This window comes from Aricia agestis, chromosome 2 (assembly GCF_905147365.1).
Source record: "Aricia agestis chromosome 2, ilAriAges1.1, whole genome shotgun sequence".
Lineage (NCBI taxonomy): Eukaryota > Metazoa > Arthropoda > Insecta > Lepidoptera > Lycaenidae > Aricia > Aricia agestis.
Genome location: NC_056407.1, coordinates 21,599,228 through 21,617,108, shown reverse-complemented (window position 1 = coordinate 21,617,108; position 17,881 = coordinate 21,599,228). Strand labels below are relative to the sequence as shown.

General features: G+C 36.2%; 1 protein-coding gene across 1 annotated transcript in view; it reads left to right on the top strand.

Annotated features, from left to right (window-relative positions):
- The first annotated feature begins 4,701 nt into the window (after positions 1 to 4,701).
- LOC121738048 (ATP-binding cassette sub-family G member 4-like) overlaps positions 4,702 to 17,881 on the top strand; it is a 156,694-nt gene continuing 143,514 nt past the window's right edge. The window contains exon 1 of the mRNA XM_042129872.1: positions 4,702 to 4,954. Within this exon, the coding sequence (XP_041985806.1) occupies positions 4,825 to 4,954 (130 nt within the window). The 5' untranslated portion in view covers positions 4,702 to 4,824. The remainder of the gene's footprint in view (positions 4,955 to 17,881) is intronic.

Here is a 17,881-nt window from a genome sequence, read left to right as displayed (position 1 = left end):
TCAATAAACCTTACCGCAGAAACAAAACATCGTTCACCACAAAATATTGCCACTTATAATAATAAGCCACTTGCCGTAAATCTCAACTGACAACACAAACTATACTATATACATACTAATCTTATCTTATATCTTTAAACGAGCAATTCTTGTATATATATATATATATATATATATATATATATATATATATATATATATATATATATATATATATATATATATATATATATATAAATCTCGGAATCGGCTCCAACGATTTTCATGAAATCTATACTAATATTATAAATGCGAAAGTATCTCTGTCTGTCTGTCTGTCTCGCTTTCACGCCAAAACTACTGAACCGATTGTAATGAAATTTTGTACACAGATAGTCTAAAGCCTGAGAAAGGACATAGGCTACTTTTTAACTGGAAAAAGGGGTTGTAAGGGGGTGAAAATGCGTAAATTTGGTCAAATTAAGTAAGTTCCAAAAATGCAAAACAGATGGCGCCAAGAGTCCCCTAGATCGCGCTATTGCTTGCTCATGCGTATTTCTATAAGAGGTGGTACCATGTTGAATTGGATTTTTCGATTCTTTCGATTGTTATACACGTTATTAACTAATAACTCACCTACCAACTTAGATATCAAATTCAAAAACAACAGCGCCAAAAGTACTGAACCCATTGTAATGAAATTTTGTACACAGTTAGTATTAAGCCTGAGAAAGGACATAGGCTACTTCTTACTGGAAAAAGGGGTTGTAAGGGGGTGTTTATGCGTAAATTTGTTCAAATTAAGTTAGTTCCAAAAAATGGAACAGATGGCGCCAAGAGTCGCCTAGATCGCGCTATCGCTTGCTCATATGTATTTCTATAAGAGGTGGTACCATGCTGAGTTAATTTTTGATTCTTTCGATTGTTATACACGTTACTAACTAATAACTCACCTACCAACTTAGATATCAAATTCAAAAACAACAGCGCCAAAACTACTGAACCCATTGTAATGAAATTTTGTACACAGATAGTCTAAAGCCTAAGAAAGGACATAGGCTACTTCTTACTGGAAAAAGGGGTTGTAAGGGGGTGTTCATGCGTAAATTTGTTCAAATTAAGTTAGTTCCAAAAACTGGAACAGATGGCGCCAAGGGTCGCCTAGATCGCGCTATCGCTTACTCATATGTATTTCTATAAAATCATCACATCATATTATTAATAACATTAGCTCAACATGGTACCAGTACCATGTTGAGTTAATATTTTGATTCTTTCGATTGTTATACATGTTATTAAATAACTCACTTACCAACATAGATATCAGAAACAACAGTCTACCAATAATAAAATATACTAAATAGTTTATGGGTATTGGACAAAGCTAAAGTTGTGTAATGCATTATGCAGCTAAGTTGTGTAAGTTGTAACGCTAAATAAGCTTGGTATAAAAAAGTTTAATAAAAAAAAATCATATTATGTGCACACTACACGCCTGTATTGGGTATTTTGATTTAAGGGGTACCAGGGTTTCGAAAAAGCTTTTGACACCAATTTTATTGACACCGCGCGCTATAAACTGAAGTACACGCGGACGAAGTCGCGGGCAACAGCTAGTTTAGTATATAGGGGGTTTCGGGGGCGATAAATCGATCTAGCTAGGAATCATTTCTAGAAAACGTCATTTTAATTGGACACCGAGCAAAGCTCGGTCAAACAGCTAGTAATATTATAAATGCGAAAGTGTGTCTGTCGTAGGAAGTATCCTTTGTCCTTTCCGAGATACTTTGCGGTTCTCGGGCGAAGTTTGCTATAAATTACTGTCAAATATTAAATTCAAAAATGTTCAAAATGAGACCTCGTCGTACAAAGAAGGATTTCGCACCCACTACGAGTAATGTAGCACTTTAAGACATATACCAAATGAAAGGGATTGAAAAGCTGTACATTTTATTGTATGTCATAAAATCTAAGCTTTATATGCCCTTTTTTGATATAATATTATGTCTGAAATCTGAATGTGCTACAGCTTGGGTACGGCTTGCATACAAAAATGCCCCTTGTTCTTTGATTTTGTTTTTATTATTGTGAAAGTAAGGTTATCTAAGCGACTAACTTGATTGTTGTGACTGATGTTATTATATTATTTTAATTGATTGTTTTTGTCAAACGAAGTTTATATTTTAACTTTACTGTTGAATTCTAAACCAAAGTTCCTGGAATTACCTCAAAATTTATTATCATAAGAATTTTGTTAAGTTTATTTTTGTTTTCAAAAATGTATAAGAAAATACATTTTTTACGATAGTAGTTGAATGATTCCTAAGTAAATATTTCATTTAACCCCCTTCTAAATCTTGCACCGAATCGACGACGTAGAAAAAGATATCTGTGCTGTTATGTACTGAACTTGGTGTATTTAGGAAGTAAAACTGACATTAACTTTATTTCACAATATAAAGTACCGTATTTACGTATTTACTACGTAATACGTTTATACGATAAGTATAAATATATAATTATCTTAAGTATATCTTAATCAAAAGGCTCCAACGATTTTCATGAAATTTAGTATATTTTCGGGGGTTTCGGGGGCGATAAATCGATCTAGCTAGGAATCATTTTTAGAAAATGTCTTTTTATTCGTGTTTTATCGATTACCGAAAACACAGCAAAATTTGGCAGCCCGGTCTTAAGGCGCTGTGGTTGCTGTAACTACGTAAAATGGGTTTTTTAAAACACGTTTTTAGTAAAGGAAATGTCATTATTTAAGTATAAAATAAGTACCGTTTTAAAATTGAGAAAATTTCCTATACTTACGCAAAGGTATTTCAGTACACAAATTGAAAAATTCTGCTCCATAGAAAAAAATCTCAAAGATGACTCATGTTATAACGCTGTTTTTCATTAAATCATTTTATGGCTAAATTACACACTTTTCAGAAAAAACAAAAAATGTAGTATATGTGTCGTAACCTAACGTAGACGATTTGATATTGTTACGGTACATGGTATACGGACATGTGGTGCCATCTAGCGGCAAACCAGTGAAACTGATCAGGGGACACACTACACATAAATCCCCTACTCGAAACTAGATGGCGCTAGGTGGTACATGCTCGAGCCTCCTAGAAGGTTCCCATACTTGTTTACTTGTTTACGTGAATCGGGAACTTTCTGGAATTCGTCTCGCCATATAAAAAGCCGCAGGTAGACGGCCCGAGAATTCAGTTCAATCTGAGCGATCTTCGAGGCGACAACAAGTGATCAATAGTGAGTGAACCAGTGAAACCTGCGACTTGGCTACGACCTAGGACAGTGATAGTGCTTAGTGATTGGACCTAGTGATTAATGTTTGGACTTAGTGTGTGCTTGTGTGACCTGGACTTAGTGAATAAAGTCTTCAAGAGAGTCAGCAGGTCTTTCTTTCCAAATCCTCGAACCCTAGCACGTAACAATATATTTGATTTGTGTAATTACTAAAAACAAAAGGTTTTTACTTCTATTTTCTATTATCAAGGCACGCGGCGAGCGCGTATCAGCCACTGTACAAGGCGCGCTGATATGAATGTTATTTTAATGTCCTTAACGTCGATATTCGTACTGACAGACATCGACCTGCTAATTTTAGGGACTACTGGGCCTTAAGAAATTCCAGGATGCGTTACCTACATCGTTTTATCAATAACGCGTAGCGATCATCGCTGATGTTTCATACATTTCGGTGTCGGCGCCGACGGTCAGCGAGCGGTCAACGCGATAGAATAATTATTATGTATAAAGAAATTAGAAACTTTAAAAAACCGGCCAAGTACGTGTCGGGCCACACGCAATAAAGGGTTTCGTAGTACCGCTTGTTTTAAACTAATATTATGTATTCTGTGGTACCGCTAGTTTTTGATAATTTTTGTATGGTCAATAAATGTACATTTTAAATAACGTCTTTTACGTACTACTAACAAGTAAAAACATCATCTCGTAACTTTCAAAGGAATTAGAATATTATTTTTAGTTGATCGATACTCAATTTACGATTACTCAATAACTTATGAAGTCTTCTTTGCCTGTTTCCTACTCCCGTGAATTTTTTCACATTTCCGGCTCATAACGACTCGTAACGATTTTTCCGCTTTGAAACTTCATATTTCACAAATGGATCCCTAAATCGGAAAATGATCTATCAATACTCGTTATATTTTTAAAAAACTTATCCAACGACACCCCACACGGTGGGGTGGACGCGAAAAAAATCATCCTCGCTTGATGTGTAGCATAAAAAATATATATTAAGATTTTATATACCATTCTGTCGGCATCATTAATAAGTGTATCTGCATTCATGCCGAATTACAGCTTTGTAGGTCCTATAGTCTCTGAGTAAAACCGCGGACTGACAGACGGACAGACTGACAGACAGACGGACGGACAGACAGACGGCAGACAGACGGACAGACAGACGGACAGACAGACGGACAGACAGACGGACAGACAGACAGATGGACAGACAGACAGACCGATCGACAGAGAGACAGACAGATGGACGGACAGACAGACAGACAGATGGACAGACAGACAGACAGATACTCACAATCCTATCGCTAATATAATGCTGATTGCTGGGTAATCGAATGACATACCAATCAGTGCAACTTTGTCATCAAATCTATGCAGTCAAAGAGAATATAATCACTAAGTTTTATGAGCAGTTACCCGGTGCACTTTGCCCGCTAAACATCTCCTCAATTATAAGTCCGTCATTTCAGTAAACGCTGAAATTTTTCATAAAGTTCATAATATTTTAAAGGTTAACGCTTGTTATAGCAAGTTTATCTAAACTTTTGAGAAATGGCGAGTGTTTCGTATGTTGATTATGCAAGTACAAGTACTGAAAGTGCGAAAATGTTGTCACCGATATCTGTGGACGTCAGTTTCGACAACATCACTGTGACTCGGTCGACTGGAATATTTTGCAAAGGTATGATTTATAACATTATTAAAAAATGCATAAAATATTGTAAGAATCTTTTGACACAATAATAAATCTTAAAAGTAATAAATTAAGTAGGTAAGTGGAGATAGTTCAGGAGTACTTGAGTCTGCAAGTTTTTTTATTTTATTTATTTTAGGTCGCTCAAAAAACAAGGTCATTAGCGACCAATTGAGGCTCACAATGTTTAATCAAATCATAGTACTTAAGTACTTAATTAACTTTAGCAAATATGTTACAATTTTTTCAGTACTTTCAAAACACTTAATAAAACATGTCGGGATATTAATTTTTAGATGCTCACTATTATAGGTACATTGAACAATCAATTAACATAATATGCTTAACAGAAACTTCACCATTAATCACACCTTGCGCATCTTTTCTTCGCTTCTTTGGTGATGAGATGGATGTGAGTTTCATTAGTGTGTCCTATTCTTAATCCATTTTAAACTAACTTGATCTCTTCTATTATTTGGCTTAGCTTTCTGCAAATTTTTATCAAAGCGCACGGAAGTGCGCAGGCCTAGTTTTATGCACTTTTGACCCTCCTGTATGCTCCTGTTATGTAGCTCAGTGTCTATTGTGAGTGCAAAGATAAAATTATACCTACGTAATACTCTTGCATAAGCAGTATAATTTCATGGATACATGTTCGGTAGATCCTGAAATATGTCCCTGTAAAAATAGATATTGGCACTCACTCATTCACTCACTCACTGACCGGTAATGGAAACCTCTAGAGGTTTCCTAGGCCACTTCCAATAATTGTCATAGCATTACGAAATTCGGCACAAAGATCGTGTGTTATATTATGTAGATTACCAAAAACTTGAGAAAATATTATCTAAGAAATCGGTCAAGCGTGAGTCGGTTCATCTACGAACCAGAGGCCACTTCCAATTGTCATTTGTCCTAGCGTTATGAAATTTGGCACACGGATCGCGTGTTTTATGTAGATGAACAAAAAATTAATAAATTTAAGAAATCTTATGATAAAACTTATGATAAAAATTCTTATGTACCAGTGCAAGTGACACAATGAGAATACGATGAGAAGGGTGGGAGGAGGAGAGACGGGGGAGGGGCGTATAAAATATTGTCATGTATAATGCACACTGTGTAGTGTATAGCTTAATTTTTATAAAATATACTGTTTACTTAAAAAAAAATGGCTTCTTTTAATAGTTTAACAAATACCACTAGCAACATCTATCGAAAGTATTCTTCATATCGGACGTGGCACAAAAAGAAAAAAATAGGTATGATTTCTTGAAAAAAGGTATCGATGAAGTGCATCTGAACTTGGCATTGGATTAGATTTCAACTCTTTTTAGGCCAAACATTAACATATAGGAACTAGGCCCTATTGTAACAGGTATGTTTTTGGTGGGATTACTACATATTTAGTGACTAGTGTGTATCTGACATGAATTTCGAGTAAGAACTTTCATGAGTGCTTTAATATCTTATATCTTTAAACGAGCAATTCTTGTATATATATACAAGAATTGCTCGTTTAAAGAAATAAGATATTAAAGCACTCATGTAAGTTCTTACATGAGTGGTTTAATATCTAGGGCCTAGTTCCTATAGGTTAATGTTTGGCCTAAAAAGAGTTGAAATCTAATCCAATAAATATATATAAAATTGGAATCTCGGAATCGGCTCCAACGATTTTCAGGGCGATAAATCGATCTAACTAGGAATCATTTTCAGTCGATTCGATGTCAGATGGTCGAAACACATTATTTTGTTGTACGTATGCATCGTACGTATTTTATGGACTTCGGTATTCTTCCGCTCAAAAAAACTTAAAACTTGTTTTTTTTTTGCCAGAAGGTAAACTTTTTATGCAGAAAAATATATGTTTGTTTATGTTTTAAAAATACAACTGTTTATAGCCATTGAGATGTATGGAGTTGACACCGCAACGCAATGCTTGGTCACATTTAACAGAAGCTAATGTAGGCAGAATACAGATCTATGGATAAGACAACGATGAATGAAGTACTCACGTAGACGAGTTTGTATTTTGATAATATTTAAATATTGCGTACAATATACATACTTACGTACATTATAATTATTTTATTATTGTAATTGAAAATATTTAAGTAAGTAATTTGAATAAGGTAATTGGCTAATGGACTGTGGATCCATACATAATTATATAAATTTTATTAAATAGTAATTTTGATTTTTATTTCATCCACTTACTCAAATAGATTCTGCATTCATTCGAGTGTAGGCACAAAACTGTGTCACTTCTGCGGTACTGATCTATAGCAATCACCGCCCCGCCTCCCTCCCCGCTCATACCTCTAGTGTGTGTTGTGTTTGTTTGCAATAGCAACTCCATACATCTCAATGTTTATTTATAGCGCTTTTGTTTTATAGACCTTATAAAATCAAAGGAATTTTACTAACGTTTGTTTTACTAATATGTATTCTGTGCTAACGTTTAGTGTAAGTTAACACACTAGGCCGAAGTTACGCGGCGGAAATTCCGCATGATTGCGCCCGCAATGTATTTTAAATGACCGATGACACACAGCACACTATTCCGTCGCGTTCTGCCGTATATTGTATGCGTATGCGTTTGACATTGCGGGCGTAATCATGCGGAATTTCCGCCGCGTAACTTCGGCCTAGTGTGTTTAGTTTAGACACTATGGTTTATGTATACTGCTCCTCTGTGTACCAGCTACGACCTAGGTAATGAGTATTAACTAAAAGAGTCTCGTAGTTTTTAAGAAGAATATTATAGATTTACAGAAAACGAATTTACATATTATAATATAATCTTGTACTATTATATCTATTCTGTGATATAACTAGATTCTTATATTTTGCTGTCTTGACGATTCTTCCCTAAGATCCAAAGTATTTATTTATTCATTTATCCAAAGTATACCTATTCTAATCGGTTCAGCGGCTTGAATTTAAAGAGGTAACAGACAAACAGACATACTTTCACATTCAAATACTTACTTTATATTAGTATGGATGCATCACACATTTACTTACTTTAAAATTTACCTTTGTTGTTACGGTCGCCTTAATCTCCAGCAAAGGTATAAGGCTTATAACGGTGTTCAAGAACAGTTTATGACAACATACTACCACAATAGACAGAACGAACCAGTAGGCCGACTTGTCCTCAAAAATACGTTTGACGTACTCGACACTCGTAGTTTGCTCTGTCATATCGGCCGGCGCATGCCCCTGTACGCAAAGACTTCTATTTAAACCAGCGTTGCCAGACGTCCCGATTTTGGCGGGACGTCCCGACTTTTTCATCAAAATTAAATGTCCCGCGTGGGACAGGCTCAGTCCCGCTTTTCGGGAAAAGTCCGAACGTACGTGCTACGTGCTGAGAAAGAAAGGAGCGTAAAGATAAGAGTGTGGGAGGTAGAGGGGTGGATTTTCTTTGGCTACTTTTGCTATCTATTGTCTCCACTGAAATCCATTATACATTGTATAATGATGGAGGTCAGTGATTGTCCCGTAAACGTTATTTAAAGCAAGAAAAAACTTTCGATTTTATACCTTTTTTTTTACTTTGCCCCGCTTTTCAAAGTCCCGACTTGGCGCAAAAAGTTCCAAAGTCCCGATTTGGCACAAAAAAAATTTGGCAACGCTGATTTAAACTGATGCCTGTGCGTTGCTCTGCCGTTTATAATATTATGCTTGCAGCGGTACCACTTGGTTCAACGCGCTGATTTGTCAGCTTGTTTGAAATCGGCCTACTGGTTCGTTCTGTCTATTGTGACTCTACAAAGGTCAGTGTACTACAAAATGTTTATTGTTTTCATGAAATACGTTTAGGTTATTTTTATTTTTTTCGTTTTACTTTTATCAACTTTTATGCATTCGATATTAAAAAAAAGTATAATTAATGTAAGCCATACACGCTACGATCTACCGGAGAGGTCACTTGTGCAGGTATGCCTGTGCAGGTAGCACGCGAAAGAATTGATTTTCGATTTTGCGCCGGTCGCCTGCGCAGGTCCAAAAAACTGCACAGGTCTATAATTCCACACACATTCGGGTTTACCTGCGCAGGCATACCTGCACCTGCACAGGTGCACCTTTCCGGTAGACCGTAGTCCGTAAGTGTATGGCAGCCATACGCATGGCATAGGAATAACGCCTCCGTGGTCTAGTGGTTAGAGCGTCGCTCTCGACTTCGGAGGTCGTGGGTTCGAATCCCGCGTTGGAAACATGTTATTTCCAAGTTTGGTTAGGACAATGCAGGCTGATTGAATCACCTGATTGTCTGACAAGTAAGATGATCCATGCGTCGGATGGGCATGTAAAAAGTCGGTCCTGCGCCTGATCTCTCGCCAGTCGTGTCGGTCTTCCGTCCCACTGGGTTATGAGAGTAAAGGAATAGAGAGTGCTCTTGTGTACTGCGCACACACTTGGGCACTATAAAATTACTCCTGCGTACCTGGTCTGGTTTCAATGAAACCGGCCACCGTCATCGAAACCGGTGTGGGGAGTATTATTATAGGAATAACTGAAATGGCGCTTGTGATGCCGTATGTTTAAACTCAAAAATCAAAACCCATACATTTTTAATTCCTTTGTCAAAATTATGTATGCAACTTGACTGTTATTGAAAGTAGGTAAATTAACATTGAATAGACTGTATTTATAGATAACACACATTACATTTGTCGAATAAATATTTGACTAAGTAGCACAAGAATCATCAATATCGCAACGGTTTGCTCAAATCTTGAGCAATCATCAAAACTTATTGACTGCGTAGTTAGTAGTACCTACAGACTACAGTACTGTACGTTAGACGATGAGAATTAAAATAACAATATTATTATTATTTATGTCTTTTCCTGGAACTCAAACTATCTAAGTACATACTTACGTGGGAGAGCCATGTTTCGGCACGAGTTGGCCGGCTCGACCGGAGAAATACCACGTTCTCACAGAAAACCGGCGTGAAACAGCGCTTGCGCTGTGTTTCGTCGAGTGAGTGAGTTTACCGGAGGCCCAATCCCCTATCCTATTCCCTTCCCTACCGTCCCCTATTCCCTTCCCTTCCTATCCCTACTCTCCTCTATTCCCTCTTAAAAGGCCGGCAACGCACCTGCAGCTCTTCTGATGCTGCGAGTGTCCATGGGCGACGGAAGTTGCTTTCCATCAGGTGACCCGTTTGCTCGTTTGCCCCCTTATTTCCATTTAAAAAAAACATACCAAATAGCAAAATCGGTTCACCAGTTTGGGCGTGAGGAGGTAACAGACAATCAAACATTAATATGGTTAAATTAAATTAAATTAAGAAATTAAAAAAAGCCTCCGCCAAAATCTTTAAAAATAATGAAATAATATTTACTGGCTTTAAATAATTCCTAAGAGTAAAGTAATATTTTAGTCCATAAATGTTGTCATGGTGTATCGGGGGACCGCCAAGTAAACTACGACAACAGCGACTTTTGCATTTTTTATCGCCATAATGGCGTAATAGTCGCTGATTCTCTCGGGTCGCTGTGAACTGACCCTTAAACTATAATGTTATGAATTATGAAATCAAACATCTACATTAGCGGTCGCCGGTCCCCCGATACACCTTGACAACATTTATGGACTAAAATATTACTTTACTCTTAGGAATAATAATTTAAAGTCAGTAAAGTTTATTTCATTACTTTTTAAAGATTTTGGCGGGAATTAAGAAATTTAAAAAAAAATCTTAATTTACTTAATTAAATTTTATGCTTTTTAAACTTGTGCAGAATAATTCCTATCAATAGGATCATATCCCAATGAATAGGTACCATCTATAAAAATATGTTCCTTTGGATGAGGCCGTCAATATCTGTCAAATCTGTCAATGTCTGCAATTTTGAATTTGAAAATTGTTCGGAAGAGATTTAAGCCGGAAAATAGTATCGACGTAACATATCTGTATAAGTAGAATATCATTGCTAAACATACAATCTTATATATAAAAATGGATTTTCAAAGGTGTTAGTCGCGCTAAAACTCCAAAACGACTGAACGGATGGGGCTGATTTTTGTCTTAAAATATTCGTAGAAGTCCAGGGAAGGTTTTAAAGTGACACGAAGTTCACCGGGACAGCTAGTTTAAAAATAGAAGTCAAACATTTTCAACCGGAGATCGTAATATAGGAAAATTAAAAAAAAACAACATGATTTCAAAATTATTGTGGTAAAACGTGAGAATAACTAAGATCTTAAATTTTCTATAACTAAACCTGAAATTTGAAAAGCTGAAGAACTATTATAGCGTAACAAATGTATGCGATCAGTGATATTTTAATTTGGTCGCATTATCTACTATTATACTACTGTGGCGGTACCTACAATTCGCCTAACATTCCTGCATCGCGCTATCGAAGTTTTCTGAGCGCGTCGATATATATGTTACCGTCCAAACCCGATTTCAGGACAAACCAGTTCTACCTAGGCTCAACTAGTTCTTCCTATACGCGATAGGATTAACAAGTATATCCTAGTTCAAACTAATTTGTCCAAAGCTCGATTGGATAGACCAGTTTAGACTAGGCCAAACTAGTTGATCCTAATATCAATACACACACTCTAGGATATACTGGTATGGCCTAGTCTAAATAGTAAAAAAAAAATTGCGAGGTCGTTGGTCTTGCCAGTCTGTGACCCACTCAAAATTATGTACGGAAAACCCAGGCACAGTCAAAGCCTCTGTTGAACGTGCCAATCAAGATGAAAAACCACGCTTACCCTTCAGGGATAAAACAATCGCCAAACAAGGCATTATTTGGAATAGAACACAGAGTAGGACTTTCGACTTCCTCTTTGCCGCAAGAAATCATAATATAATATTCAGGATGATTTAAGGAAGGTAATAGAAGATGATCGCAATGTTACCCTGACAGAAGACAGTGATGATAACGTTGCGGAACCAAGAAAAAGTTTCTTCATCTGAAATAGACATTCATAAAGCTAGAACAACTGCAGCACAAAATCTTGTGAAACAGGCTAAGAAAATGAAAGTAGTAGACTTTTTTGTATTTTATTCAGTTTAGGTATCTATTTATTTTGACTTTCTAGTTATACTATAATGTTTAGACTAGGCCATACCAGTTTATCCTAAAGTGTGCGTATTAATATTAGCATCAACTAATTTGGCCTAGCCTAAACTGGTCTATCCTATCGGGCTTAGGACAAATTAGTTTGGACTAGGCTATACTAGTTAATCCTATCGCGTATAGGAAGAACTAGTTGAGCCTAGGCAAAACTGGTTTGTCCTGAAATCGTGTTTGGCCGGTAACATATATACGACAGCTGAAATGTATCACGTGGGCTTCGGCCTGACCGAGCATAACACCTCGCTCGGTCGGAAGATCTTCCTTTGCAGCCACCACGCATAATACCCACACTACTAAGGAAGAAAGTGACACATTGCAGCAAACATGTCGTATTAATCTTGTACATTGCAATTTCGTCGCCTTATAACAAGAATGAACGAATTGATAGTTGTTCACTCGTTGTTCACTTAACATTGCATTTACTAATCCGCTGTTAAATTTTTACTGTGGGACATAAGTATTTTAACAGTCTGTTTAATTTTCCAAGGTCCGTTAAGTAATGCCTTGTTAGGATTTAACAAACAGAGGTTGGTGAAATTGGGTCTAAGTCCAAAATACGTATAAACTATTGTATGTTAAACATTGACAAATTTTTAGCACAAAAAACTATTATATTTTATATATTTTCCTGTTCTAACACTTTAGACATACTTATAGTAAATATACCAACAATTACTTTTTCACTATCACCAAAAAATTATTATTATCATTTTGGTCTAGGTAGCAAAATATGCATTTTTGGAAAAGTGCGTCTAAAGCTTCTTTTATTATTCATATTAAACAATAAGAACCAACACACGAACATTTTAATTGATTTATTATTAATATACAATGAAAATCACAAAAGAAATCCATTTCCGGTGTGAGAATATCAAATCAAATTTAGTAACGCGGTTGGTCACCTGGGGTCTTTAAAGACCCCACCGTGAATAAACGCATTTGTAATATCTATGATCTAACATGAACGCGAGCTCTGATTTATAGCGGTTATATCGAAATATAATTCCTTTTAGGAAGCTACCTAAAGAGCAGAGTTGATGCGATTCATCTAAATAGAAGTTTTTCTCGTTTTCACAAACTCCGGTCTTTTAAAGACCCCAGTGACTCCAGTGACCAACCGAGGGGTAAGTAGGATAGTAGGATTATAGTATACAGGGTGTAACATAACTAAGTGATAATACTTTAAGGTCTGTATGAGTATAGAGCTCACTGTAAAAGTAGCAGCATCAGTGCTGCTACTTTTACAGTTTTTTTAGGTGCAATTTTTTTTCACCTTTTAACCCCCGACAAAAAAGAGGGGTGTTATAAGTTTGACGTGTCTGTCTGTCGGTCTGTCTGTCTGTCTGTCTGTCTGTGGCATCGTAGCATCCAAACGGGTGGACCGATTTTGATCTAGTTTTTTTTGTTTGAAAGCTGACTTAATTGAGAGTGTTCTGAGCTATAGTTCATCATCATCAGCCTGCTCCGTGCTGAAAAATCGCGGTTCATCTGGTTCATGAAGGGCCGATTAGCAACTTGCAGTTGTTTGGTGGGCTTTATTACATTCTAGTTCGCGACATTTATGAATATGTACACATTAATGGAAAGTTGACCTGGTGCTGCAGCATCACCTGGTAATGTAGATGTTTGATTTCACATAACATTATAGTTTAAGGGTCAGTTTTCAGAGAACCAAATCGAGACAATCAGTGATATATGGCGATACAAAATGCAAAAGACACTGTTGGCGGTCCCCCGACACACCGTGACAACAATTATGGACTAAAATATCACTGTACACTTAGGAATTATTTAAACTTAAAGTCAGTAAAATATATTATTTCATTACTTTTTAAAGTTGTTTGTCGGGTTTTTTTTTTAATTTCTTAATTTTGTAAGGGAAAATTCGTCACGCTGGGGCGCTTGCCCATACAAATCACAAAAAAAAATTTCATCTTTCAGCGCTGCAACTTTTACAGTGAACTCTCTACGTTCAATTTATGAAATGTCAGCTTTTGAATCCCTGAGAGAAAAGTTTAAAGAAATTGATATTCTAACTGTTGCTTCTCAATACATTTTGGATAATGTATTATATTATGTCAGAAAGATTCTTAGTTTTACAACCAAAAGTGACAGTCACGGAAGAAACACTAGAAATAAGTACAAACTAGAAATACCGGTGATCAGAGTTCAGACTTAGTAAAGTTAGTAAATCTTTTAAAGGTCAATGTATATGCCTTTACAATAAAATCCCAGAAAACGTTCAAAATCTTTCCATTAATAAATTTACAAAAGTAGTCAAACAGCGTTTGTGTGCCAAAGCCTATAAGGTCAATGATTTCATTAACGATGGCACATCTTGGGAGTAGGATGGTTGCTTGCAAGGCTATTTCTACATTATTTTATGACTTACAATTATGTATGTATGTTGATCCATACTAATATTATAAATGCGAAAGTATCTCTGTCTGTCTGTCTGTCTTGCTTTCACGCCAAAACTACTGAACCGATTGCAATGAAATTTTGTATACAGTTATTCTAGAGTCTGAGAAAGGACATAGGCTACATTTTGATGTGGGAAAATATCTTATTTCCATGAAAATATCGATGAAAATGAATTCGCATTGCGCGTGGCCAGCGCTCATCCCGGGGGTCCTGGGTTCGAGTCCCGCAGGCGGAACAAAAAGTTTTCAATGTTCCTGGGTCTTGGATGTGTAATAAAATAAAATTTCAAAAATCTTAAACATATTTTATGTATAATATTATAAAAAATCCAGAAATATATCGATGCAATGAACATTTTAGTTCTAATACGATTCAACAGATGGCGTTTTATTTTTTACTATATTGTAACATAGAACTAATCATACTTATTAGTTAGTATGTTTTTGTTTATAGTTTTTAATACGTTAGAATATTATGTTTAATAATATAATCACTTGGTATAATAATAATCAATCTTATAGAACTCCTACTGCATTTCTAATCCATACTATCCATACTAATATTATAAATGCGAAAGTATCTCTGTCTGTCTGTCTGTCTGTCTGTCTGTCTGTCTGTCTGTCTCGCTTTCACGCTAAAACTACTGAACCGATTGCAATGAAATTTTGTACACAGTTATTCTAGAGTCTGAGAAAGGACATAGGCTACATTTTGATGTGGGAAAATATCTTATTTCCATGAAAATATCGATGAAAATGAATTCGCATTGCGCGTGGCCAGCGCTCATCCCGGGGGTCCTGGGTTCGAGTCCCGCAGGTGGAACAAAAAGTTTTCAATGTTTCTGGGTCTTGGATGTATATTAAAATAAAATTTCAAAAATCTTAAACATATTTTATGTATAATATTATAAAAAATCCAGAAATATATCGATGCAATGAACATTTTAGTTCTAATACGATTCAGCAGATGGCGTTTTATTTTTTACTTTATTGTAACATAGAACTAATCATACTTATTAGTTAGTATGTTTTTGTTTATAGTTTTTAATACGTTAGAATATTATCCATACTAATATTATAAATGCGAAAGTATCTCTGTCTGTCTGTCTGTCTGTCTCGCTTTCACGCCAAAACTACTGAACCGATTGCAATGAAATTTTGTACACAGTTATTCTAGAGTCTGAGAAAGGACATAGGCTACATTTTGATGTGGGAAAATATCTTATTTCCATGAAAATATCGATGAAAATTAATTCGCATTGCGCGTGGGCAGCGCTCATCCCGGAGGTCCTGGGTTCGAGTCCCGCAGGCGGAACAAAAAGTTTTCAATGTTCCTGGGTCTTGGATGTGTATTAAAATAATATTTCAAAAATCTTAAATGTATTAATTTATGTATAATATTATAAAAAATCCAGAAATATATCGATGCAATGAACATTTTAGTTCTAATACGATTCAACAGATGGCGTTTTATTTTTTACTTTATTGTAACATAGAACTAATCATACTTATTAGTTAGTATGTTTTTGATTATAGTTTTTAATACGTTAGAATATTATGTTTAATAATATTATCACTTGGTATAATAATAATCAATCTATCTTATCTTATAGAACTCCTACTGCATTGCATGCACTCCTGCAGCATGAAGAGCTGCAGGTGCGTTGCCGGCCTTTCACGAGGGAATAGGGTAATAGGGGAGGGTAGGGATGGGAAGGGAAGGGAAAAAGGGAGGATCGGGAAGGAAATTGGGCCTCCGGTAGACTCACTCACTCGGCGAAACACAGCGCAATCGCTGTTTCACGCCGGTTTTCTGTGAGAACGTGGTATTTATCCGGTCGAGCCGGCCCATTCGTGCCGAAGCATGGCTGTCCCACGTATAAAATTTCTAATAAGTATATGTAACAAGTTGACAACAGAAGGCGCTCTAAAATAAAGGAGTTCGAGTGTACCGTGTTGGCCTATATTCCATCCAGAAAATATATCAATGCAATCAACATTTTAATTCTAATATATGAAAACAGATGGCGTTTTATTTTTTACTTTATTATTGTAACAGAACTAATCATACCTACTTTACTATATAATATTGTTTTTATTCATAACTAGCTTTTGCCCGCGACTTCGTCCGCGTGGACTTTAGTTTATAGCGCGCGGTGTCAACAAAATTTGTGTCAAATTTAAAAACTTTTTAAAACCCTGGTAAGTGGTAAGTACCCCTCTTAGGGCCGCGCTACACCGGAATGGCAGCGCTGAAAGTGCTCGCCTCACCGCTGCCATTCCGGTGTAGCGCGGCCCTTAATTAATCAAAATACCCAAAAACAGCAGTGCAGTGTGCACATAATCTATACTAATATTATAAATGCGAAAGTATCTCTGTCTGTCTGTCTGTCAGTCTCGCTTTCACGCCAAACGCCAAAAGTATCTCTGTCTGTCTGTCAGTCTCGCTTTCACGCCAAACGCCAAAACTACCGAACCGATTGTAATGAAATTTTGTATACAGATAGTCTAAAGCCTGAGAAAGGACATAGGCTACTTTTTTACTGAAAAAAAGGGTTGTAAGGGGGTGAAAATGCGTAAGTTTGTTCAAATTAAGTTAGTTCCAACAATTCATAATAGATGGCGCCGTGCGTCTTCTACATCGCGCTGACGCTTGCTCAAAAGTCTTCCTATAAGACGTGGTGGTGACTTACATTTAAGTTTCGATTTTTTTCCATTGTTATATCTATTCTACGGTATTAAATAACTCAGTACTTTATCTGTGCAGTGACGTAACCTTAAATCTATCAATGATAAATAGTTTATGGGTAAAGTTGTGTAATTGGAGGGCTAAATAAGCTTTAAAATTTGGCATAAAATATAAAGTTTATTTGGCATAAAATATAAAAAAATGAAATACTTATTGTGTGTACACTGCACAGCTGTATTGATTTAAGGGGTACCAGGGGTTTTTTATAAAAGCTTTTGACACCAATTTTGTTGACATCGCGCGCTATAAACTGAAGTCCACGCGGACGAAGTCGCGGGCAACAGCTAGTATTGTATAATTTTAAGTTACAACATTGTAAACCTTATTTTAAAAGATTAATTTTTTCTCACTTTTTTGGTAAAAAAGTGGGCCCCGTGCGAGTTTCTTACGCCAGTTCTTCTCGCCGGGTTAGTTCCCGAACCGGTGGTAGGCATCATGTAGACGTTCAGAGAACATTTGCAAAAAATTATTCTGAATAAAAAAGTTTGAGTTTGAGTCTACATGAACACATACACAGCCTAAAGTATTATCACTTGGTTTTGTTTCACTCTGTATATTATGGAAGTATGGATTTTACGTCTGCTTATAATATCCACACAAAATCATGTGTTTAAGTACGTATATA